The 26984-nt window shown below is 37.0% G+C and overlaps 2 protein-coding genes across 2 annotated transcripts in view; one reads left to right on the forward strand and one right to left on the reverse strand.

Annotated features, from left to right (window-relative positions):
- cep152 (centrosomal protein 152) overlaps positions 1–13310 on the forward strand; it is a 49832-nt gene extending 36522 nt beyond the window's left edge. The window contains exons 16-22 of the mRNA XM_043677063.1: positions 681–858; positions 2903–3082; positions 4897–4996; positions 7564–7667; positions 9270–9426; positions 10427–10533; positions 11909–13310. Of these exons, the coding sequence (XP_043532998.1) occupies positions 681–858; positions 2903–3082; positions 4897–4996; positions 7564–7667; positions 9270–9426; positions 10427–10533; positions 11909–13032 (1950 nt within the window). The 3' untranslated portion in view covers positions 13033–13310. The remainder of the gene's footprint in view (positions 1–680; positions 859–2902; positions 3083–4896; positions 4997–7563; positions 7668–9269; positions 9427–10426; positions 10534–11908) is intronic.
- Positions 13311–23412: 10102 nt separating this feature from the next.
- The window catches only part of LOC122540849 (protein FAM81A-like), a 29014-nt gene continuing 25442 nt past the window's right edge, over positions 23413–26984 (reverse strand). The window contains exons 6-7 of the mRNA XM_043677064.1: positions 24828–25023; positions 23413–23743 (exon numbers count right to left, since the gene is read on the reverse strand). Coding sequence (XP_043532999.1) covers positions 23601–23743; positions 24828–25023 — 339 coding nt within the window. The 3' untranslated portion in view covers positions 23413–23600. The remainder of the gene's footprint in view (positions 23744–24827; positions 25024–26984) is intronic.

Genomic DNA, 26984 nt, shown 5'->3' on the forward strand with positions numbered 1-26984 from the left:
GTAAGTTAGAAGCTGGAGTTACAGTTCGTACACAAGTCAAATCCTTCATGTTACATGGAAAATTTTAAAGGAATCATTTGCACACTCCAAAACAAAAAGTATGTGTGTTGGTCATGGCTACTGTGTTTGCACACACGGACAGTTTTATGCATGAGTTGGGAAATGAATTTGTGCCAAATGGCTCCGAGTGATAGCTTACACATAGCTGTATACCTTCACCAATGAAGGATACCCACTGTGGAAATGGGGTTCACCATGAATTTGTGCCTCATTGAGGATTGGTTCTTAGTTTTTTTTTAAATTTTCATGTTTCATTTTAAGACTTACCTCCGATTGTTGTAGCCTGCATGAAACTGACTCGTTGAGAGCTCATCCCCATGCAGTGGTCTCTTAGCATTGCACACGTAACCTTGGTGTTTTCACATTAATGTAGTGGTGAGGTGTAATGGAAAACACAGCATGCTTGGGAATCCGTTGTATTTTTTCAGAGTATACCTTTTAAACCAAGGGAATTTTGGGTGCCTTCTTCAACATTCTACTTGTATTTATTTAAGCAGCAGTTTCTGATAGCAATGAAAGAACTGTGTTGATTATAATTGTGCATTTCTATTTGAGATATTATTTCAAATGACTTCAATGATGTGTTGCATGCCTAATTTATTTTTTTTCTCAAATTGGAGGACAAATTTGATTTACAAAATGCGTTACGTGACTGTGAAAGACAACATGAAGAATACAAAGCTGCAAAGGAAACACAGCTTAGAAAACTTGAATCATCTGAACTTCAACTTAAACATGAACTTGAATGTTTACAGCATAAGCTGAAAGATTTTGCACAACAAAATGAAGCTAAATATGGTATTTCAATTACTGTACAAAATAAATTAAATATGATCACTGGTTTAATGTAATAGTGCATAGTTAAGAGTAAAGTTCTCAAACGTTTCTGATTATTCTGATGTAAATGTTGGCAGTGATGGGTTCAAATGGTTAATTTTTTCTGTGGCATTTTCTCATCATTTTATAGTCCTGTTCAATTCAGAAAATTATCGATGACAATGAGTTTTCAATATGAGGTGGCATATAGTTAATTCTAACCGTTAATTATAGGTGAATAGTCAGCAAAAGAATTGAAGTTGAGTTTTCTCTGTTCTGGCAAGATTAAATAAATGAGTTAATCTTCACCAATATTTGAACTGCTCATGATCAAACCATCAAAAATTCACCTTTTAAAGTCATTTTAATTTGAATAGTTTTGTTTGAATCATTTCAAATTAAGTTACTAATTATTGAACTTTTTATTACTTCCTGGAATAAACATTCTTAACAAGTTCATCCTTAGATATTTTGAATTTTCCTTTTTTTCATGCACTAAATCTGCCATGTAACTATTAGCTGATGAGAAAGTAAACCATTTAATTTTTCTTTTCACTTTAAATGATTATATCTGCTTTTACCAGATTTTCCAAATGTACAAAATTAGAAATTACATTTAACCTGAAATGGGTATGTACAGTCTTAAATACTTACCTTAAATACTGACTTCATTGTTCTATAGTATAGTCTGCTTCATATGTTCTCTTCAATAGGTATACACCCTTTGCTATATCCATAACATACACAACAAAACAAATGGTGGAAAAACTGCAGAAATAAGGTTTCATCAGAATCAAATTGACGTCATACATCTGGGTGAACCGAACTTGACTAACCCAATAAATATTTAAGTAAACCCCCTACAGCTAATTGGCTATTTTTGCTTACGGGAATTGGGTTGGGAAGAGCAGAAGTATATAAATTCAGACTTGGTCACTTGTTTTCCTGCAAATGTCCAAAAATTCTCCCAACAATTCAGTTGCAACCTCAAAAATAATTATTCTTTCATTCTCTCCAGGCAAGCTTGATTTGCTTCATTCGGAGTCAGAGATGTCTAGCTTGGAAACAGATCCTTCGGTCCAACTCATCCATGCCGACCAGATATCCTAACCTAATCTAGTCCCATTTCCCAGCACTTGGTCCATACCCCTCTAAACCCTTCCTATTCATATACCCATCCAGATGCCTTTTAAATGTTGTAATTGTACCAGCCTCCAACACTTCCTCGGGCAGCTCATTCCATACGCTCACCACCGTCTGCATGAAAACGTTGCCCCTTAGGCCCCGTTAAAATTTTTCCCTCTCACTCTAAACCCATGCTCTCTAGTTCGGACTCCTCCACCCCAGGGAAAAGACCTTGTCTACTTATCCTATCCATGCCCCTCATGGTTTTATAAAAGTCAGTAAGGTTGGAGCCTCTGACGCTCCAGGGAAAACAGCCCCAGCCTATTCAGCTTCTTTCTGTAGCTCAAATCCTCCAACCCTGGCAACATCCTTGTGAATCTTTTCTGAACCCTTGTTAAGTTTCAGAACATCCTTCTGATAGGAAGGAGACCAGAATTGTACACAATATTTCAAAAGAGGCCTAGCCAATTTCCTGTACATCCACAACACGATCTCTCAATTTCTATATTCAATGCTCTCACCAATAAAGGAAACCATACCAAATGCCTTCTTCACTATCCTATCTATGAGGGAACATTTCTTTTTTCATGTATCTTACTGTAAGTATAAACTCTTACAATTCCCATAATGTTGTATCTGAAGAGAAATTGACAAATTCTACCATGTCTAGTATAGATTTATTGCTCCTTCAGCTTAAGAATGTTTAAGGCATATTTAGAGAAAGTAAATCACAATAAGATATCAGTTTTATTGTTACTATTTTTTCTTTGTATGATTTCATATATTTCCCTATATAGAGAAGTGGCAAAACCTTGCAGAGATGAAAGTGCTGCAAATGCATTTCATTATGGAAATAATATCAAAAGCTCTCTCTAATGTAGATTTGAAAATATGTTTACAGACCTAGTTTCTGGAAATGAAAGCTTAAGCCTGGGATACCACCCATGCAATGAACAATGCAGAGAGCATGCACAGAAATTACAACAGGAATGTCAACAGCTGAAGAAAAAGCTGGAGAAAATATGTAGGCAGCTTCAACAAACTGTTCATGAACATAATATTGAAGTACAACATCTCAAAGGTCAGTATTGAACAGTAAATCAAATGGGACTAGGCTGATACTGATCAGAGGGGGAAAATTGGGTAAAACGTATCTTTTTAAAAGAAAAGTTGGGATGTTGCTACCTTTGAGCTTGTTTCTCTGGCCTTTTCAAGAATAACATCCTTAATCTTTTTATTTAACTAGTCGCACAATTGTTGATTGTCTATCAACAGTTAGCGTTTCACAATCTGTTGCTATTTTGTATTAAATTCAATGTAATTCTATTGCTATTTTGCATTAAATTCAATGTAATTTTGTTTTCTGCACACCAGAGGTAGTCTGAGTAAGTTTTTGAAAGTCAATTTTTGTATTTAATAATGCCTTTAAATGTGTACTTTTGCTGTACTTGTGTATTGATACATGAAAATCTGCTTTGTTTGGTTCTGATTTTTTTTAACACATTTTCAGCTGTCAGTGACAATTAGTTTAAAAATCATGTCCTGAATGATTCTGATGATCAACATACAGCACCCCTGTTTACAGTACTAAAACCAAATTTCTGTAAATGTGCAACAGATCTTGCAATATCTGTAGGGACAGAAATGTAACAAACTTCTCAGTAGATTACCTTTCTTCAGGACTAGTAAAAGTTAGAATGCAACTGGTGTCAAGTAAGTACAGACGCAGGACAGCTGGGTAGGAGGCAAACCCCAATATGGAAGGTCTGGAATGTGATCTAAATGGAATGTATTAGAGATGAAATGATAAAAGGGTTGATGGTGCATGGTGAAAGAAAATGGTGTTGAGACAGTAAGAAAAGCTAAATGTGAAAAGGAGTATCTTCACAAAGTAACCAAAAAGCAGCGATTGTGATCTGGAATTGTTGAACTGTATGCTGAAGGCCCTAATTGCCAAATTGATTAAGGATATCTTCAAGCTTGTTCGTACTTTCTTGCATTTATAGCATTCAAGGCTGTTTGTTGAAGCCTCTGTTTGTCTTTTTTAACAAAACAAAGATGTGGCTGAGAACAAGCTCCAAATATGAAGAGGCAGTGGTCACTTGATTAACTAGTGATATAAATATTGATCCACATGGAAATAAGGAATCTCACATATTTGATGGAAAATCACATTTTCGTGACTTCTGTGTTTATGAAGTTGATTCTGATGTGTTATGAGGGTTTTTTGATAGTAATGTTCAACATTATTATATAAAATTTTGGAGAATAGAATCACCCAAATTTTAGAACTGAAATAAACTAAAATATTGGCTGGATAAAATATATTTGGACAGTACTGTTCTGTGCAAATTGAGGGGTTAACAATGGGTGTAATTTAGGATGAGTGTAATCTTACATCAACTTGAATACTGTGTTCACAATTCACAACTACCAGATGAAGGAGCAGCGCTCTGAAAGCTAGTGTTTCCAAATAAACCTGTTGGACTATAACCTGGCGTTGTGTGATTTTTAACTTTGTGCACAATTTGGTGCACTTTCATCTACTTATTTAAGCCAGCTGGTATGTTTTTGAGGTGTGGGTGAGGGTTTTGTTACTTAAGCACTTGTGCCTTCTATTAGTTAAATCGTGATAAATTGCTATGTATTTAATGTCCGAAAATGTGATTTCTGTTCAAACAATTTGATACATGGTTTTATGCAAACAGTTGCTGTATATTATGATTTTCTGAAGCAAGCCAAATTGTTTATGTCCTCAAGTAATTGAATTATACTGAACTTTACACTTTATTAATTTAGAGCTGTCTTCAGTTCACAAAAGCAAAAATAAAAAGTCTTGATCACCCTGTCTAATAATAATGAATTTTCAAATATTTCTATTGCTGTTTTTCACAGAGGAGCATGAAAGAACCGTAAATATTTTGCAAAATGAGAAAGACTATCTCATAAGAAGACTTAAAGAAAGTGAATCAACTGGCAGTAAAACAAATTCTTGGTATGTTCATGCCAAATAGTCGAATACTTGAGAAATTTGGTAGTGCATATCCCTTTATTGGTTTGTTATTAATAATTAAATAATGTTTTGAAATGATGTATGTTGATCTTCAATGAAGTTTGACATGCTGCAGATGAATTTCCACAGACACATTTAATAGTTAACATCACAAGATCCATATTGTACTTGAATCCTGCCTTGGCTCTTTTTCTTTCATTGCAGTTCTTAAATTCTTATTTGCTTTAGTGGATTTGCTTTTCAGTTCTTAACATTTTGTTGTGCTTTTGGCATCAATATTTTCTGGAACAGAATATTTTGGGATTTTCTTCTGCAGTTGTTTAGGTTAGATCAGAGCTTTCTTCTGTTGGGTCTTCCACAGTTAGAAGTTGGTGTCTCACAATATTGATAGCAATCAAGACCTGGTATAATCAAATAGCTTCTCAAAGTACCTGGCCCACTTGAAAGAAGCCTGTGTCTGCAAGACTTGTGGTCTTGAGTTTCCCTACATGCATTCCTTTAGTACAACCCCCTACTTGGACTGTGGAACTACAGCATTTTATCTACTATTTATGCCATACATTGGGAAGAAACGTCTACATAACCTCACTTTTGGTGGTTTATTCAGGTTTGACATATTGCAGATTTGTACACAGGTCCTGTACTGTACAGAGAGCTTGTATTGTGGTTCTGTGTTTGTACATACCTGCCAATCTCATATCATCTACAGTAAACTGAATGTGGTATAAAGAGATAGCAAGTCAAACCAATCAGCCTCACGATGACAAGATTTATAACAAGTGAGATTAAAATGTTCAATGACCCTTAACATTGCTCAGTTGTTCCTAGCCAGACCTTACAAATAACAGATTATAGAGAGCAAATTATTACCGCAAACAAAAATTAACAATTTATTATTCTTAATGTAACTAACAAACAACAAGGCTGTCTAATTAATATCCATGATCCAAGTGCAATCTTGTTTTCTAATTAAACCACGAATCTTACACAAACAGACATGTACAGACACACTTAAAGGATACATTTTTTTAAAATTAAAAGATTGTAATTTGCCAGTTTGATAAGAATGCCAAAGTCACCAGTCAGTGTAAACTATTTCCGCAGGCCTCTAGAAATATTTACTTATTTATTACTGATTGGATTCTTTTCTCAGAACTTTCAACTAATCAGTAGCTGGACAGTGCAAAAATCAAAAATAACGCCCATCTGGAAACTTCCAGAACAAAACTGCCTCCTTCCCAAAACTTATCAGCACTTCTTCATTCTTTGGTTTTCTCTTTCTTTTCCATCATTTTTGGTGGTTGGCTGCCAGTGTCAGTTTTCTATAGATTGACCAATTTGACATCCAACCAGCTACCAGTCTTGAGTATAGCACATCCCTGTGCCGAACCATCTGCAGTATCCTTGGAACAGTAATTAACCTGAATTATCTTTCCAGGCCAACTCCCAACAGCAAACATCTAACTTTTGTGCTCGCTTTTTAAAACAAACTGGTTTGAAGTTCAATTTTCAACTTAATTCTCTGTTCCAAAAATGAGTGAGAAAGAAGAGTGATAGTCTCAAAAGTAGCAGTCTGTTTATTTAAAATATGCTGCAGGACTGTTGTTGCTTGGCAGACAGATTTGTTGTATAGGTTCAGTAACTATCGTTACAGGAACTGCACTCTTGCTACATACTGGAAGTTGAACTATGAGATGGTGCTGGTCACTTGTACATTCTAGTCACGTGCTTATTAGCATGTTCCACCTTAAAGTGATATTACAACACATTGAATCTATCTTTCTTGCACTTAAATCTGCATCAGCATTGCTGAAATAAGTAGAACACAGTTTTATTTTGCAGATACCTTTTTAGTTCCAAGATGAGCATATAACTGCTCAATTTATTCTAATTGAAGCAACTGCTCAAGTAACAAAATCCACACCCACATTTCACAAATACACGTAACCTAGCCTAAATATGTAGTTGAACGTTCATGTATACAGAAACAAATTATGAGTATTCAAGTCGATGTAAGATTGTACGCATCCTAAGTTACACCATTGTTAACATCTCCATTTACATAGAACAATATTGCCCAAATAAATTTTATGTTAGCCAATGTTTTACTTTCTTTTGGTTCTAAAATCTGGGGATTCTATTCCCCAAAGTTTTGTTCAATAGATGATATTGACGTAAACCATTTGTTAGGAACACCACAGGTCATTCAGGTAATGCCAAATTTCTATCTGGACTATTCCTGTGACAAGGAGTAGCCTGCACATACAACATTTGCTCATCAGGCTAAGTTACAGATCTGGTCACTGAAAAGAATGTGAAAAATCAGGGAACAAAAAACATGATTTAATCAGTAAGACTGCCTTAGGCAACTAAATCTTGAGCATCCAAAGTAACTAGTTCTGGTAGATTAGATAAAGCCTAAAATATTTATTATTCAGCATGGAGACCTTCATGGTTATCTGAATATGATCTATTGTTTTAGGGTTTTGCTATTTCAAATAATATAATTTATCCTTAGAACTACCTTTCCAATATTTTTCTTCTTTTAGTTTACAGGAAAATTGGAACTCTGAGAATTCGTGCAAGTTGATCCCTGCAAAAGGGTTAGAAGAAATCCGGCATCAGTATTTGAGGGCTGTAAACAAAATCAGAGGTGATTACCACCAGTCTATTCTTGTGCATATCCTCTGTGCAATGCAAGAATTACAAAATGCAAAAGTTATCAATCTGTATCCATTTTCTACCAATCCTGATCGATGTAAGTTATAATAATAGAATAGTTGACTCTTTGTAATAATTATATGAATTAAAATTGAATTACATCCATCTTTGGGTATAATTTTAAGTAGCTGTTGTGAAAGAACAAGTTGTACTGGCATTTCTCGTAGCTGCTTTCAACACAAGTATTGATTTTGATTGGTTTTTGGCATAACAAACATCTCTTTAATTTTGTACATATTCGTCAAATAGGTTTGCAATATAGTATGCTGATGTAAGTATGTGCCATGCAACAAATTCCAATTGTACCCTTAAAATGAATCAATTAATGGTTTCATAATGTATTTTGTCACTGTTGATTGGAATTCAGAGAAGGGTATTTTCAGATGTATTCACATGCATAGAATTGGTAAAATCCTTTGAAGTAACATGTTCTGTGGATAAAGGGGAACTGATAGAGGTACTGGACTTCAGTTTCCAGAAGGTATTTGGCAAGGTGCTGCAACAAATGTTATTACAGAAAGTTAAAGCCATCATGTGAGGCATGTGACATTTTGGCTTGGATAACAGGTAGGCATAAACAGGTCTTCATCTGATTGGACAGATGACATTTGGTAGTGTGCCACAGTGGGATCAGTGCTGGGCCTCAACATTTTACATTCTATAAGTGAATTAGATTAAGGACTGAGCAAGGCCTTAATCTAATTCATTGCTAAGATTGCTGACGATATAAAGGTAGTTATGAAAGTGAGTTGAGTTTTTCCATTCATATGTGGTGTTGCTAACCCGGCTTTGTGGACATGAGTTTACAAAGATAGGTTAAGTGAGTGAACAAAAATCTAGCGATTGGAGTGTTATAGGCAAATATGAAAACATCCATTTGGGCAATTAAAAGAGCATATTGTCTGAATGATGTAGGGTTATGGAAAGAGGAGAAAAGTATTCTCCACTTATAACTTAACTGACATCCTTGCATTGTTTCCTTGAAATTTGCTTCGTGCACGTTAGCTGTCAAGTTTATTTGCAGTCCAACAGTGATTGCCTTTCAGACCCACAAGACTCCCAAAGTCCTTCATGTCCCGTGACATATATTGTTCAGGCGCACTTCATAAATGCAAGTTATTTGTTTAGCTCTTATCAGAGAAACAAAGTTTAGTGCTGCAGTTTTAGGCTCTGATGCAATTGTTTATATTCATTTATGGGATGAGGGGATCATTGTCTAGGCCAGATTTCCCATCCCTGATCGCCCAGAGTGCAGTTTAGAACTGTGGTTCTGGCATCACATGTAGGCTAGACCAGCTAAGAATGGCAGTTCCCTGGTTTTCTGACATCCGACAGTGGAGTTACAGTCATCTTTAGACTCTTAATTCTAGATTTTAATTGAATTCAAATTCCACCATTTACCATGGCAGGATTTGAATCCGGGTATTCAGAATATTACTTAGGTCTCTGGATTAATGGTCCAGCCATAATACTAATTAGTCCGTTGCCTCCCCATTTGTTTCTGTATCTCAGGAACTTTTCTTAATTTGTGCAGGAGACATGATGCATTATATTCAAGAGAGCAAGAAGCGAGCAGCTGAAATGATTCGTGCAGAAGTATTGAAGGAACGTCAACAAACCGCACGAAAAATGCGAAAATATTACTTGACTTGCCTCCACCAACTCCTAGTAGACGGTGGGAAGAATGATGGGTAAAAACCTTTGTTGCAGCTTCGAAAAGAACATTTATTTACTGTGGTCACCAGTGTATTCATGACAGCATTTAATTGTAAAATGAACATTTTGAGACTAGAATAACTCCTTTTTTAAAAAAAAGTCCTTTTTGATGCACATGCTCATTAAACTCTTGTCCGAAATCAAAGATTAAATAGTGTTCCAGTGCATAAGATCAAAACTTTGAGTGCCAGAACTTGATCATTTTTAAATCTGACATTTTTTTTGTGGAAATATGAAACCAGAATCCTGTAAGAGAATTTCTCCCTTTTCAGAGAGGACAAAGACTGACCAATGCGGACTTCTTACTGATTTTAACAATGGATCAGTATATATCAAGGAAATGTACATTTTGAAGTAGTTAGACAGAGGGCAGTGACTGTGGAGAGCAAAGAACTGGAAGTGCTAACATATTTGAACGTTTCATAATCATTTCAATTCTCTGTATTTGGTTAAACTCTCATTTTAATTTATTTTGCCTTTTCTCTCCCTGAACTTTTAACTTCCTCTTCGGAGGATAGCAAAGCAACGGACTATTTTTCCACCGGGTAGCTCTTTGTACCTCACAATTGATTTTCCTACTTAGAGACTGTTGTTGCTGTGCTTGACCTTGTTCACTTGTGCAATTGTTTAAAAAGCATGCTTGTTTAGCTGTGCTACATAATTCAATTTAATTGATATGATTCAATATAAATTCTCAAAAAACATTTTTAGAGTACAGTACTGTGTGTAGGCAAATTGAATGATTGTTATAAAGCAAGAGAATTTTTTGGCATTGGACTAACACTTTCAGATTCTAATACATGTAAAGCAGATGTTGGTTATTGATCCCTACACTCCTCACCAATACCCAATTACGGTCAGAAAAGCCCTGATACTGAAACAGATGTTTGTGATCACTTGGATAATATCGGTTCAAGAACTAAATTAATTATATTGGCAGTAGAGGTTTATTTAAAATGTTTGTCATTTTCTCAGTGCTGAAAAGAGGATCATGAATGCTGCTAGCAAGTTGGCTGCAATGGCCAAAGCTTTAGAAACTCCTCTTCCAAGTCGAAAGCGTGATAAAGTTGAAACCCTTACAGGTCAGTATGATATTTGTAATATTGAATATTCAGATTTTGGGGTTTATTTTGTTCCTAGTTTAAGGTTGCTTTTTTGATAGTGTTTAATGTTTTGATGTTATTTGAAAACATAATATTAAAAGGTTAGCTGTATTCAAGAGATAAGTAGGTTTGCTAAACTTCAGTGGTATAGCGTGTTTGTCCTGTAATAATGTCCCAGGACGTAGTAAGGTTTCTATCACCGATGTTAGCACTTTTGAAGTCCCTCCAAAATTGGAGTTGACTTGTACACAGTAGGAAAGTGAATTGTGGGCATGAATGGTTGCCAGTTGAAATGTCATTGACATCCAATGCAAAGAATGGATGAGCCTGAAAGGCAGATGACATGATTGTTTATCCATTTTAAGATAACACTAAGTAAAATGTGAAATAGTGGAATGAAAAATTAAGGCTGACTACTATTGCTAGTATAGCATTTCATGGCTGAAAAGAGGGGATGGGAGGTGCAGGGTTAGCCTACATGCAAAAGCAAAATTTTGGGGCTGGATAAATGGGATTTTGTTTGCCAGGTCAACTTATATGCTGCAATACTCTCCTATCAGAGAGAGAGAGAAAGTTGAGCCACACCAAGTCCTACTTGTACTAACAGTCAGCTCATTCGGAGACTGCACATTCGGAGACCAAGAGGAAAGTTGATAGCTTCTCTCCTTATAAGTAGAAAATATTATTTCATAGCTTGGTCTAAAAAGATTGGTATAAAAGGACACCTTTTAAATAGTGACTGCCTGTTTTATGCTAGAAATTAAATATCAGTACTGATTCTTTATATTTTGTTGAAATCTTTTTGCTTATGGCCATCATCTATAGAAGTTCAATCCCATTAACTTTGACAGAATGCATGTGGTTTTGCTTACACTAATTAGTACACGAAGATTTTTTTAATTCACTAATTAGGTGCCGAAGACAGTAGGCTCTGATTTTAAGTCTGCATAAGAATGTGGAAATATTAAAACTTTGAGCCCTCTGTGGTGCAAGTGTGTATCTCTTCTAATTTGAATATGTTTGCATATAAAAGTAAAGGATGTGGTCCTATAATATGCTTTGGGGTGGCCTGCAGTTATGAATGAAACTGCCTAGATTTATATTGGTTTTGTTTAGTGAATTCTAGCTAATTATTTACAACATTACTATGATCTATATAATAAAGAACTATTGTAAGAAAGTTGTTAATTGATAGTTATATTTCAGATACTTAGCTTTCTGTGCTAACTTCATTTGTATCTGGCTTCCACTGTAGCCGATGAAATTTCTTCTCTTTGTTCTGTCAGTTGATCTGTTATTTTGCATGGATGAGTCTTTGTGTACATGTGTTTTACTTGCTTTCTTCCACTCAAAGCCCATCCAAATATGAAAAGTTCAAGACAACCTCCAGTCATTTCTGAGAATGATGAAGAGACCAGCGGATCTGTTCACGTGCAGATAAACCATGTTGGGAAACCATCTTCCAATGAAGACCAGGTCATAAAATTCAAAAAGCACACAACAGGCACAGTATTTGTTCCACAAAATTTGAACAGTAATTTATATGGTACAACTGCAGAGAATGGCATTTCAGATGAAGAATTATCTACAAATTATAAACAAATTAACATTCACAAGATTGAAGAAACGGCTGATATTTTACAAAAGGAGACTACCTTGTTTTTTGAGACAAAAGATGGTCATCAGCTGAATGATGCAGTATCAAAATCAGAGCTTCTCAGAACTGCAAATCTTGCACATTTTCAGAATTCAGCCAAATACCTTTCCCCAGTGTGTTTTGGCAAAGCCCCCACATTGAATTCTATTGATAGTCATAAGGACAGAACATCTCTGCAAGTGGCATGCGATCAGGATTGTGTCTTGCCTTCAAAAGGTATACATAATTCAGAAGGATATGTCTGCTCCAAACCTATGACCACAGCATCAAATAATGTGCAAGAAACCCCCGAAAGAGATGAAGGTGATTTTGTTTCTAGTCTTGAAGCTATCAGGCCTTGTCAAATGGACACTTTCAATTTTAGGCAAGCTGGAGGAAAAGTATGCCACCAGTCCAGTAGCACTTCCAAGCCACTGTCATCTACAAACTTGCCACATAAAGCAGATTTAATGACAAATGGTGCTACACAAATGTCACCTTCCATTTCCTCAGTAACTTCTGAAATTAGCTCTCTTTCTGATGGAGAGCATGCATGCTTTTCAAGTAAAACAATTCCATTCATGTCGAGGATAGACACAGAACAAATAGAAAATGTTGCAGAAAGCAGAATTTCTGTTATTAACAGGGACCAGTTGAGTACAAGGACAAAGCCACCTAAGTACATTAAGTGCACTGAGCCTGAGCAGGAACTAGCACTGAATGGCTGGACAGCAAAGGTGAGCGAACTTTCCCATCAGAAGTGTCTGTCACGTTTGATCCCCAATGTGGACGCTATTCAGCAGGACAGTGGATTTGACAGTCCATTTCTTAACTTTCATTAGTCAAAAAGTGCAATGTTAGAAACAAATCCTTCATTTTTAAGATGTCTTTATGCCACTGAATTAATTGTGCAAGTTTATTTAATTTATCTATCACTCGTCTTAATTTTGCATAAATTATGCTGATGTAAGAGGTTTGTAATTTTTAAAAATGCACATATTTATGTTTATAAAATCTACTTTTGTATCTCAAACTGATTTGTTTCCCTGTTTGGTTTGTATATTCAGATGTTCTTGGGGATAAAATTTTTATTTTATGATACAATGCTAATAAAATGTTCTTGGACTTTTTCTAAAAAAAAAGACTTGATGTGGAAGTAGTTCAAATCCTTGAAGCAGTATGTTGGACCAGAATTTTCAAGATGGTGGCCTTGCCCATTCCACATCCCTAAGTATCTGTGGAGAATGCATTCTTCCTGATGCTGGCTGCTGTACAGCCATTTAACATTTTAGGCATTAATTGGCTGAAATGGCATTTCTACCCCTCACTCATGTGGAGGATGAGGCCCTGCCGCTGGAAAGGCGCCACCTGATTTGCTTAGCTGGGAACTCAGTATCCCACCCCCCTCCCATTTATCTCTCAGCCCACAGGCCTACAAGCCTCATTCCTGATGAAGGGTTTATGTCCGAAACGTCGATTCTTCTGTTCCTCCGATGCCGCCTGACTTGCTGAGCTTTTCCAGCACCACACTCTTGATTCAGTAATTCACTGGTCAGGACTGGGACTACAAACATTCCCCAAAAACTATGGTCCAGCATCTAGAACTGATTAAGTGCAGTGATCTCATGGGGAGTCAAGGCCCAAGGATTTTGGGATTATTGAGTCTATATGGAGGGAATACCCACTGTGAGTTTAAGACAATGTAGGGAAGGTAACCTTATCAAAATGTACAAGATTCTTAGCAGATTTAAAGGGGTACGTATTAAGAGGTTGTTTACCCACATGGGAATGTTTAGGACCAGAAAACACAATGTCAGAGTAAGGGGTTGCCGATTTACTATAGAGATGAGAAGGAATTTTAGGGTAATGAATCTGTTGAATTATTTTAGGCAGAGGGCTGTAGAGGTTGGGTTGTTAAGTATATTCAAGAGACTGATTGATTGATTTTTAAGCAGTCATGGAATTAAGGCTTAATGGGGCAATGGCAGGAAAATGGAGTTGAGGATTTTCTAATGAACTGTAATCTCATTGAATGTTGGAGTAGATTCTGTAGCCTGAATGGTCTGCTTCTGCTCCTACATCTTATGGTCCCATGGGAACATTGAGCAGAAGTGTTACACTGTGACATCCTCACCTCCCTTTTCCACCAAGACTTATGTAAGGTAACTCACTGGGCTTTGTTCCATGTTCCTGGACTCCTGCCAACCCGGAAATTAAGACTGGATGGGAAATAATCTTTTCAAGTAATCATTGCCCACTTCCTGGCCCAACTAAGGCCCATAAAAGATCAGCCCAAAATTTGTCCATCCCACTGCAAACTTGCAGACAGGTGGTGGGATGGCTATCTGGAGCATTTTATGGAGCCTGTGACCCACAGAGCCACTTAGGACAGCATAAAATGCAGTCCTTAATATTTCTAAAATTGGATACCACATAGTTGTTGCCCCTTCAATTTGCTTCAACGTCTATTTGTTCTTCTAATTTGTTTAATTTGGTTCTGTAATAGTGTTTTAAACAGAGCAAGTATTTTAAGGGATTTTTTAATACTTTTTAAATTTGTTTCTGTTATAAAACTATTTAAGCAGGTAAGCTCTTTGTGCAACTAGTTTGGGTTTACAAATTTACTTCCTGTTTTTAGGTGCAAAACTGACTTGAATGCTCTTTGCAAGACTTTTACTTCCATAAAATCCTTTCAAAATCTACTACTCAAGGACAGATTACTTTGTTTTGTTAATTGCCGTCCCTTATTTACCATGTTAATTAGGTTAGCAACTTTGTGGAAGGATCTTTGTTTTCTATGATCCCTTTAGAGACTGCTAACTTGTCAAAAGAGATGCATTACCATGAGACTGGCAGTCATCAAAGGACGTTAATGTCTGTAAAGTCCTGAATGTAATATCAACATAGAAAAACACTAGATGGCTGTATTAGTTTTTTGTGTTAATGTGAATCCTAACCTTTTCACTACAAAACGAACTTTCGTAACAGAAGTATCACAAAATGCCTTCATGTTCCAAACTTGCAAATATATAGCATTACAAGATCATTTCCTTTGTAGCTCCCAGTTCTTCCATAGGCTTGCTATTTACATACAATTTGAGGATTTGAAACAGTAAAAATAGCAGTATTCCATCTATCCCAGCAGAATTCTTTACAACATTCAAACACCAAAGAGAATTACTTTCTCTATCACATATGTTTGACTTAACTGTTACTTACATTATTTGTAGTCTTGACCGTTTGGTTGGTATTTTCCTTGAGTACTGACACAATCAAGCTTAGATTTTCTCAGCTTTCAATGACCCCTTCAGGTTTCAAACAAAACATTTCTGGTTAGAACTTTCAAACTAAAACCCTTATGCTGGGACCTATTTTCTAACTTTTTTGAACTAATTTGTTTCTCTTTCACACAACAAAGTTTAACTTAGTCTCTGGCAAACTGAACCCAAAACTTTACAAATTGTGCATTTTTCTTCTAAGCAACAATGAATCCCTGATCTTTCTGACTGAAAGCAAGTAATGCTCTTCCATGTTTACTTTGGCCACAAGTAAAACTGTCCCAATGCAATCAAATTCCTACTAGCATTCATACTGTTTTTTCTTTTTGAAAACATCTCCAGCAATATTGACATCATTAAACAACCTCATACAACAACGATCAAAGACCGCCTAGCACTAACTCAAAATCGTAACTCGAAAATAAATGTTATTAAAACACATTTAATTCACACTTTGTATCACAAGTGCAAGAACAAATCATGGTGCAATGTACTGATTATAAATTTAAGCAGGAATATAGCCTCCACAATGACATGGATTGCATTCATTGGCATGCTTGAGTATGAACACCAAGTATAATGATAATTAATAAAACACTTTCAAATGGAGTAACATCAGACATGATCAATCCATAGTCAATACATCCTAGCCTGGAAAAACAGTTTTTAATACTGAAAAACCTCAAATCATGCGATTGGATGAGTACAGAATCTCAACATTTGATGTTGATACAGTACAATACAGCCTGCATTACGTGCGTGTAGCTTGTTTCATAGAAAAATAAGAGTGTAAATTATAAAATTTTAATAGCTGAACACTTAGAAAGCAGTGACAGGATTGGACAGAGTCAGCATGGATTTACAAAATGGAAAATCAAGCTTGACAAATCTACCAGAATATTTGTTTTTAAGAGGTTGCAACTAGTAGACTGAGAGTATACAGCATGGAAACAGACCCTTCAGTCCAACTAGTTCATGCCAACCATGTTCCCGAACTAAAATAGACCCACTTGCCTGCATTTGGCCCATATTCCTGCAAGCCTTTCCTATTCATTTACTTATCCAAATATTTTTTAAATGTAACTGTAACTTCATCCACCACTTCCTCTGGAAGTTCATTCCACACACAAATCACCCTCTGTGTAAAGTAAAAAAAAGTTGCCCCTCACATTCTTCTTTTTTAAAATCTTTCTCCTCGTATCTTAAAAATATGCTCCATAGTTTTGGACTCCCACACCCTAGGAGAAAGACCTTATTCATCCTATCTATGCTCTTCATGATTTTATAAACCTATAAGGTCATTCCTCAACCTCTTAAACTCCAGTGAAAAGAAGTCCCAGCTCCTCTCTATAACTCAAACCCTCTATTCCTGGCAACATCCCAGTAAATCTTTTCTGAACCCTCTTCAATAATATCCTTCTATAACGGGCAACCAGAACTGCACAAAGTACTCCAAAAGAGGCCTCACCAACATCCTGTACAATCTTACGATGTCCCAATTCCTATACTCAAAGGTCTGAGCAACGAAGGCTAGAGTGCTAAACACCTTCTTAACCACCCTGTGATGCAAATTTTGAAAATATTATCGATCTAAACCCCTAGGTCTGTCTGTTCTACAACACTATCCAGGGCCTACCATTAATTGTATAAAGTCCTGCCCTTTTTTATTTCACCAAAATGCAATGCCTCATTTATCCAAATTCAATTCCATCTGCCACTCCTCAGTCCATTGACTCAATTGATCAAGATCACTTTGTAATTTCAATAATCTTCAATAACCTTCACTGTCCACTATATCACCAATTTTGGTCTCATCTGCAAACTTGCTAATCATGCTCTCTATATTCTCATCTACAACATTTATATAAATCTCAAACAAAAATGATCCCTGTGGAACACTGCTGGTCACAAGCCTTAAGTCTGAAAAGCAACTCTGCACCACCACCCTTGATCTACTACCATCAAGCCAATTTTGTATCCAATTGGCAAGCTCACCCTGAATCCCATGTGATCTAATTTTATTAATTAGTCTACCACACAGAATATCATCAAAGGAAACTCCATGTAAACAATGTCTACCACTTTGCCCTTACCAATCTCCTTGGTTACTTCCTCAAAAAGTTCAATCAAGTTTGACAGACATGCCCTTGCACAAAGCCATGCTGATTATTCCTAATCAGTCCTTGCAACTCCAAATACATGTAAATCCTATCTTTCAGAATCACCTCCAACAACTTACTCACCACCAAAGTCAGGCTCACAGGTAAGGTTCTCCTTACAACCTTTCTTAAATATAGGCATAAGAGTAGCCACCGTCTAGTCAAAGAGTCATACAGCATAGAAACAGTAGTCCTCAGACACGTCACCTATGGTTATCGATGATACAACAATTTCTGCCAGGGCTCTGTAATGTCTTGGAGAAAGTGAGCACTGCAGATGCTGGAAATCAAAGTCGAAGTGTGTGGTGCTGGTAAACCACAGCCGGTCAGGCAGCGTCCAAGGAGCAGGAGAGTTGACGCTTTGGGCATAAGCCCTTGATCAAAATGTCAACTCTTCAGCTCTTTGGACACTGCCTGACCAGCTGTTTTTTTTTCCCAGCACCACACTCTTCAACCCTGCAATCTCTTCCCTAACTTCCCACAATGTTCTGGCAGATTCTTGATCAGATCCCGAAGAGTTATCCACCATTGTTTTCTAAGACCTCCAGCACTTCCTCTTCTGTAGTGTGAATTGTTTTATAAACATTAATATTAATTTCCCTGAGTTATCTAGCCTTCATTTCTTTTTCCAGTAAAAACAACGCAAAATATTCATTCAGTATCTTCCCCATCTCCTGAGGTCAACATGTAGTAAAACCTCTTGATCTTTAAGGGGCCCTATTCTTTCTCTCATTGCTCTTTTGCTCCCATTGTACTTGTAGAATCACTTGGATTATCCTTAACCTTCTCTGTCAAAGCTATTTCACATCCCTTTTAGCCTTCCTGATTTATTTCCCTCTTTTTATACTCTTCAAGAGATTCACTTGATCCTCGTTGTCTTTCTTATTCTTGACTACAACATCAATATCTTTATTCATTCATTGTTTTCAACTTTTACCAACCTTACCCTTCACTCTAACAAGAACATAATGCAGCTGAACTCTTGTTATCATGCACTTGAAAACATCCCACTTGTCAGTCGTCCCTTTCTCTGAAGTTGAAAGAAGCCAGTAGATGTGATTTACTTGGACTTTCAGAAGGCTTTCTGAGATTAGCACATAATGGAAGAGATTGGGTGTAGTGCACTGATGTGGTTAGAGAATTGGTTTGCAAACAGGAAACAAAGAGTAGGAATAAACAGATCTTTTCCTGAGTGGCAGGCAGTGACGAGTGTGACACCGCAGGGATCAATGCTTGGATCCGAGCTATGCACAGTATGTTATTTGATGTATTATTTCCAAGTTTGCAGATGGGAGGGAGGATGAACTGAGGAGGCCATAGTGATGCTTCAGTGTGACTGGGACAAGTTGAGTGAGTGGGTAAATGCATGGCAGATGAAGTATAATATGGATAAATTTATGGTTATGGTAGCAAAATCAGGCAGATTATTATCTGAATGGTAATAGATTGGGGAAGACTAGATGCAATGAGACCTGGGTGTCCTTTACATTAATTCCCTAAAGTAAGCATGCTGATGCAGCAGGTGGTGAAGAAGGCAAATGGTTTGTTAAACATTGTGGTCCTGATCAAGAGCTTATGCCTAAAACGTCGATTCTCCTGCTCCTCGGATGCTGCCTGACAGTCTGTGCTTTTCCAGCACTACACTCTTGACTCTGACCTCCAGCACATGTGGTCGTCACTTTCTCCTTGTTGACCTTTGTAGTGATGACATTAAAATGAGAAATTTCTTCACCCAGAGTGTGATGAACCTGAAGAATTCTCTGCACAGAAAGTGTTTGAGGCCAAAATATTTGATATTTTCAAGAAGGAGTTTGATGTAGTTCTTGGACCTGCATAGATTAAAAGGTATGGGAAGAATGTGGGAACAGGATACTGATGGGGAGAGGGAAGGATAATTGTCTTAGGATATGTGGTAGGCCATTTCAAACAATGAGTAAAAATTGCTCCAAGTCACTGAATATATTTAAAACGTTAACAGATTTGTAGAAGCCAAAAGTGTTGCATAGTACAGAGAGTGAGTCAGAATATGTGATTGAGATGGTGGTTCAGCCATGATCACATTGAATGGTGAACCAGGCTCAATGTGCCAATTGACCTACTCTTGTTATTTTCTATGTTTCCCATATGCCTACGTCATGTCGTAAGGGTGGGGAGTCCTCTGGCCAGCCTGAACCATATGGTAGCTAAGGCACAACAACCTCTCCATATTAAAGAACTCCACATGCCATGAGCAAATGTAATTCTTGTTCTGAGGGACTACTGTCGTTGTTGTCGCCGTCATGGCTATCCCTTGAGGTCAAGGATGACGGTCTTCGTTCCAATGATCTATTTATAGGCTCTCATGTGGCTTACGAGTCCAATCTTGGCTTTGAACGAGGAACTACCAAATATCCTATGAAGGCAAAAGCTCTTCAACTGCTAGTGATTACATTCTCCAGGGATAAATACAAGGCTTACATATATGACCGGAAAGTAGTCAATATTGATTAGCTTCTGTTGGAATTAATTGTTCTTGAGGCACTAAACAATTCACTGGATTGACAGAAGTACAGAGTGGCAAATTTGTCCAATTTAGCAATTCAAAAGTCAGTTTACAACAACTGAAAGGTGACTGGCACTAAACAGAGACATATCACAGAGTCCTCATGATAACCTTAAAATACTTTTAAGTTCGAGATTTATTTAATTTGCATGTACCTCAGGTAGCAATAGATCTTTGTTCCAATTTATCTATCAATATCCACATATTTGTCCAATGAGTTGCAGACCCTTGCCCACATTCTGGTTAAAAAATAGGATTGCCTTAACTTTCCTCTTCTACTTCTGATTAATTTTAATATATTCCATGTGATTATTAACATATTCAATTAGAGATATTGGCCCCATTCATTTTATCTCATTCTCTCATAATTTTATGCATTTTAATTTAAAAATCCCTTTGAAATAACTCCACAGAGGCCAGTATTCCATCACCAAGTCACCCTTTATTTACATGTGGTGAGTCTTTGACACTGATCCAGCTCCTTCAAAGCCAACTATCAGAGTGAACAAGATGTCTGACACTCCTTTTGTTATCTGTCAGCCAGGGCTTGCTGACCAGATTAATAATCGGGGAAGTCATATTCTGTGGCTGACCTTGATACAATCACTACATCCTTCAGCTTTTTTGTCACAAAAGAAGTCTATCTGAATGTCACTAATCACTAAAATTTTCCCTTCTTGACAACATCCTTGTAAATCTCCTTTGTATTCTTCCTAGTATGATCATATTGGTCTAGTAATGCAATTACTAGAATTGTAAAGAATTCTGTAGCTGTGGCCTAATGTGTTTTATACAGCTATAGCATAACCATCCTACACTTATAACCTATACCGCAGATGATAAAGGAAACTCTATTGTCTTTTTAATCATCTTTTATCACCTGTTCTGCAGATCTTCAAGGAACCTATGGGTGATCATTGACAAATGTTTTATCTGATAATGTTTAGCTCCTAAAAACAAGGACAATAAGTAATCTCTACCCATGAAGTGGTGGATTTTCATTAGAAATTGTTTGGAAACTAATCAAAAATAAAATGTGCTTTTTTTAAAACAACGAAATGGCACAACGAACTTTATCCACAAGCTGTAGTTTATTATATTTGGTTCATTGTACCCTTCTGTTCACTTTATCATGTATCTAATGATTGATTATCTTAGATCCTTGGCTAATTAGCATATTGTAAATCTGTATGAATTGCCTATTGCAAAATCCAAGGAATATTATCGGTACCAATATAACATTTTTTTTCCTCTGATTTCCTTTTTCTTATTTTTTAAAAATTGTACATTAAGTTAAAAATGGTAATTTGTTTTCAAACTGAGATGATGATGCAGATTTTTAAAAATATTCTATCCTAATTAAACTGGCAAAAAACAACATTATAAAGCAATCTTTCACTACCCCAGAAAATTTCAGATGCCATTGAATACAATTTTCTGTCTGTGAATTTTATACCATCTTTGCTGGAAGAAAGTACAAATCAAAAACTTCCAAGCAAACCAGAATTACCGTAGGTGGATTATAAAGGTTGTGGGTAGGGAAGAGAGTGGGTGGAAAATGGGGGAGTTGAAGTGGGAAAGATAAAATGGCAGAAGTACCTGCATTGGGCTGGGAAACCTGGAGCTCTGATCACAATCCATAAATCCATGACATTTAAATATGGATCAGCTTTGGCTGTCACATTCCCTTAGGCTTTTGCCCGAAACGTTGATTTCGAAGCTCCTTGGATGCTGCCTGAACTGCTGTGCTCTTCCAGCACCACTAATCCACATTCCCTTATAGCCTAGTCAGTATTATGATCTTAATTGATGTTCTTATTGGATAAGTCAGATCCCATGTGGTAAACCAGCTTGATAGATCAAATTGTAATTTGTTTTGATTTTAGCATAGTGTTTCTTGCTGAAACAGGCACACTGGTGCAGATTTTGTTTTAATAAAACAAAATTTTATTAAAAGAAATTAAGATAAAATAGAATAAACTATCTACATGCAATTCAAATTTTTTTTAAAACATAGTAAGGTATAATTCCATTAATCCCAAACACTCCTTCATAAATTGAAACAAAATGGATTCTCTATTGCACCCAAAACACCACACACACAAACTCACTTAACAGTCCCTGTGTCTAATGCCTTAAACCAAGGTAGGTTTAAGTCACTGTGACTTCAACTTTTAGATTGAACCACAGATCAATTCTTCCAGGCACTATCATAAACCTCAGTTTCGATTTCCTCAGCTTTAAGTATCCTCTTAACAGTTTCTATTTCTAACAAATCCTCATTCTAAGGTAATCTAGTTAACTGTATGTCCTTCTGTTCTCAGCATGGGTCTATACAGCTATCTTATTCTAAGGGCTTCACAGGACTGCTCCACTCAAAGTAAAAAAAAAACTAAAACCCAAAGTCTCCATCCCTAGGGGAACTTTAAGAGTCTTTTCCTTATGCTTACAAAATAAGTTCCAGAGGTCTTTAACAAACATTGAAGTTTCATTATTTACCTGACTGGGCCACAAAACAAAGATAAATAAAAGTCCATTCGTGGTACACATAAACCCATTTACTTTAAAGCCAAGTCCCAAAAACTGTTTTAAAATAAGTCACTGTAGCTACAGAAATACTTAGAAAATAATTAACTTCAAGCACACAGAAAATCCACAGATTAATAACTCAAAAATTCAGCTGCTTGTGGTTACATTGCTGTAATTTCTCTCAAAATGTACTAAAAACTGAGAATGTGATTTCTTCAAAAAGCTATTCAGTTCCCCCTTCCCCAGCCCTGTTCCTGCTGCTTAGAGAAAATTTAAGGTACAATGGAGTCCAAGGCAGAGCTGGGGCTACCCTCTTGGTTACACTATATCCAGGAAAAGAGGGAGTGCACAAATTTTGTATGCTATCCAACTCATTCCCAACAGGTTGCAAATCACAACTCCTCACATCCGAACGTAAGCCAAATGTATTTCTACCCCCAGTGTTGTTGGAAGTTGCTAAAATTACTTAAAGTACAATTTTCACAATTCGTGTAGTTTTTGGGATGTCTAAATGGCTTCTGGGATTAAGTCATAAATATCGTAATTCCATATTATGGCATATAGGAGAAAGGCATGAATGACCCTGTTCGCTATATGACTCTGCTGCTATGGTCTGATTTTAAAAACTCAATCCATCTAATCCCATTAAACACCAGAAATTTTACAGATACAGACATACAAGTTACTTTATTGAGGTAAAGGTGCACACTGATATACAATGCTCAAAGGAATCGAATTTGTTGACGTATTTGATTAACTTCACACGTGGATATTAGCGTTTACTGATATCTTCTCAGGTTACATGAAATACCTTTAAGCATCTACCAATAAAAAGTTAAATGTGGTTTCCAATTTTTATTGAGCAATGTCTAGAATGATGTATACTATGGACAGGAATTATGTTATGAACTCTGCCTCAGAGGAATGAGATCCATCATTTGCTTAATCTGATGAATCTGTTTCTGCAACTTGTCTTTATCCTGCTTCATTTTTGCTTCGAGTATGTGTTTTAAGGATCCAATGCTATCATAAATAGCTGAAAAGCCTTAATAACAAAAAACAAACCATTAGAAGTGTAAAAAAAAACAAATCAACTACTGTGGATGCAAACAGTATTTGAAAATTTTCTAATATATACATTTGATTTAACAGCATTAAAATTATGTGTGAAATGTAATCAGATGATACTTGAAGTACTGGGGAGAGAGAAACAAAGTCAATATTTCATGATAAATGTTTCTGACCTGAAATACCGACTCTGTTTCTCTTTCCATAAATGCTGAGTTGAGAGAGTGGTGCTGGAAAAGCACAGCAGGTTAGGCAGCATCTGAGGAGCAGAAAAATCAACGTTTCGGGCAAAAGCCCTTCATTATGATTCCTGATGAAGGGCTTTTGCCCGAAAATTTGATTTTCCTGCTCCTCGGATGCTGCCTGACCTGCTGTGATTGACTTGACTGTAATCTCCAGCATCTGCAGTCTTCACTTTCGCCTTTTTCTATAAATGCTGCCAAGCTTACTGAGTTTTCAATTTATATTTGTGAGTTGATGCTAATAAACAAAATAACAATAATCTGATTCAGTAATTGTGATGGCAGTTAATATTCTTGTCACAAGACAGATCAGTTTTAATCTGAACAATCTATTCAATAACCCAGAGGATTAAGGTATGCCTTATCCTATTGATGCATTCATACTTAGTGATCCCAAATTTGATCCCTTAGGTTGAGCTGAGTTGTGATCTCCACAGATCACAATTGATATACTATAAATGGCCTTCGTATCTTTGACTAAGGACTGAAAAAAATCACTAATATTTCTCATTCCTCAATATTATTCAGGAGTGTCCCTGATGGAAGGCATCAGTATATAGATATTTAAGGGCAAGGCTGGTTTCATCTGTGAGGCTATAAATGATCAAGAAGTTTTTCTACAACCTTTCAATTGGGTTCACATGATGAACAAAGTATTAGAAAGGTTGCTAGTGCCTTCAGAAATGTAACCTGATCATTTCATAACATAAGACTGGAGATAGAGGAAGAGAACTTACAATTTTGAAATAAATCCTTATACTGAATGTGAAGTTAAATCGTGTAAATGATGCAACCATGCAAAATCTGATGTTATCTCACCGATCTTAGTTGCAGCTTCAACGTCATCTATTTCTTTCCACATTTTCTCTTCTATGCTTAATATGATCATACTCAGTTTCTTCTCAACATTTTTTATGCTGTAAATCTCTGAGTTCATTTTTTGAATTGCCTCTATTCTGTCAAGTTTCACAGATAGCTGGTTAAGCCTCTCTTCTATTGACTTTTCACTGCGTTCCTAACACAAACAAAGTTACATACCCATTATAGCAAGCAAATTGAGTCAGTCATGAGAATACACCCACTATTTGAAGTTTTGCTGTACAAGATAGCAACATGTCACATTAACTTATGCACATCAGCCTTTAAGCTAATGGGTAGATTCCTTCATTTAATTAGAAAAGATACAATGGTAGACCTATTGTTAATTAACAAACTTGTTAAACCTAATTCTGAGGTAATCCAAATCAGTGCGTTGGAGATACAGGTAATGATTTGGAGATGCAGGTGTAGGACTGGGATGTACAAAGTTAAAAATCACACAACAACAGATTATAGTCCAACAGGTTTAATTGGAAGCACACTAGCTTTCTGAGTGTCGCTCCTTCATCAGGTGAGAGTGGAGGGCTCAATCCTAACACAGAATTTATAGCAAAAATTTACAGTGTGATGTAACTGAAATTATACATTGAAAAATTGATTGTCTGTTAAGTTTTTCATCTGTTTGAATACCATGATAGTTTCACTTCTTTCATGTGTAAATCACAAAACCTTTTTTTAAAAAGTTGTATTTTCAGGTTAGCTGTTAACAATGGTGATAGCTAGACAATATGTTGAAGGTGTTAGCCCGCTGTGTTCTCTGTCTATGCCATGAATGTTTAGATTGATTCTAATCTAAAAAGTGAGATAACGGAGTTTTACATGAATTCATGCAGTTTTTGAGCAAAGTACAATGTAACCCTGCAAGTACAACTTCACCCCACAAAATATATGTGTACATTGTGGGTCTTGTCTGTGTGTGTGTGTGTGTATATGTGTGTGTCTGGGTTGGGGGTTGTGAGTGTGAGAAGGTGTATGTGTGTGTGTGTGGTGGGTGTAGAGTGTCTTAAATCTGTGACGGGGTGCGTGTGGGAGTGTGTGTCAGTAGGGGTGTGTGTGGGTGTGTGTGTCGCATCTGTGTATATATGTATCCCCTGCATATAGGAGTGTGTGTGTGTGTGCGTGTATAGTGCAATGGTGGTCACCTGTAATGTGACATGAACCCAAGGTCCCGGTTGAGGCCCTCCCTATGGGTACCAGACTTAGCTATCAGCCTCTGCTCGGCCACTTTTCGCTGCTGCCTGTCCCAAAGTCCAGCCTTGGAGGATGGTCACCCGAATGTCCAGGACCACTGAAGTGTTCCCCAACGGGGAGGGAAGACTCCTGTCTGTTGATTGTTGTGCGGTGCCCATTCATCTGTTGTCGTAGCCTTTGCTCGATTTCCCCAATGTACCATGCCGCAGGGCATCCTTGCCTGCAACATATAAGATAGACAATGTTGGTTGAGTCACAGGAGTACCTGCCATGTACAAGGTGGGAGGTGTCCCCACGCGTAATGGTGGTATCTATGTCCACACTCTGACACCTCTTGCAGCCCCTACCGTGACAGGGTTGTATGGAGTTGTCCTGAGAGCCGGGCAGCTTGCTATAAACAATGATCTGTTTGAAGTTTGATGGTTGTTTAAAGGCAAGTAGTGGAGGTGTGGGGAAGGTCTTGGTGAGGTGCTCATCCTCATTGATAATGTGTTACAGGTCACGAAGAACATGGCGTAGTTTTTCAGCTCCTGGGAAATATTGAACAACGAAGGGTACCCTGTTGGTTGCAGCACTTGTCTGTCTCCTGAGGAGGTCATTACGGTTCCTTGCTGTGGCACGTCGGAACTGGCGGTCAATGAGTTGGGCATCGTACCCCGTTCTTGTGAGGGCATCCCAGAGTACTTCCAGGTGTCCGTCACGTTCCTCCTCATCTGAGCAGATCCGGTGTACGCGTAGGGCTTGTCCATAGGGGATGGCTGTTTTAATATGTTTTGGGTGGAAGCTGGAGAAGTGTAGCATTGTGAGGTTGTCTGTGGGTTTGTGGTAGAGTGTGGTGCTGAGGTGTCCATCCTTGATGGAGATGCATGTGTCCAAGAACGATAGTCGAGAGTAGTCCATGGTGAG

This window comes from Chiloscyllium plagiosum, chromosome 36, assembly GCF_004010195.1.
Source record: "Chiloscyllium plagiosum isolate BGI_BamShark_2017 chromosome 36, ASM401019v2, whole genome shotgun sequence".
Taxonomy (NCBI): Eukaryota; Metazoa; Chordata; class Chondrichthyes; order Orectolobiformes; family Hemiscylliidae; genus Chiloscyllium; species Chiloscyllium plagiosum.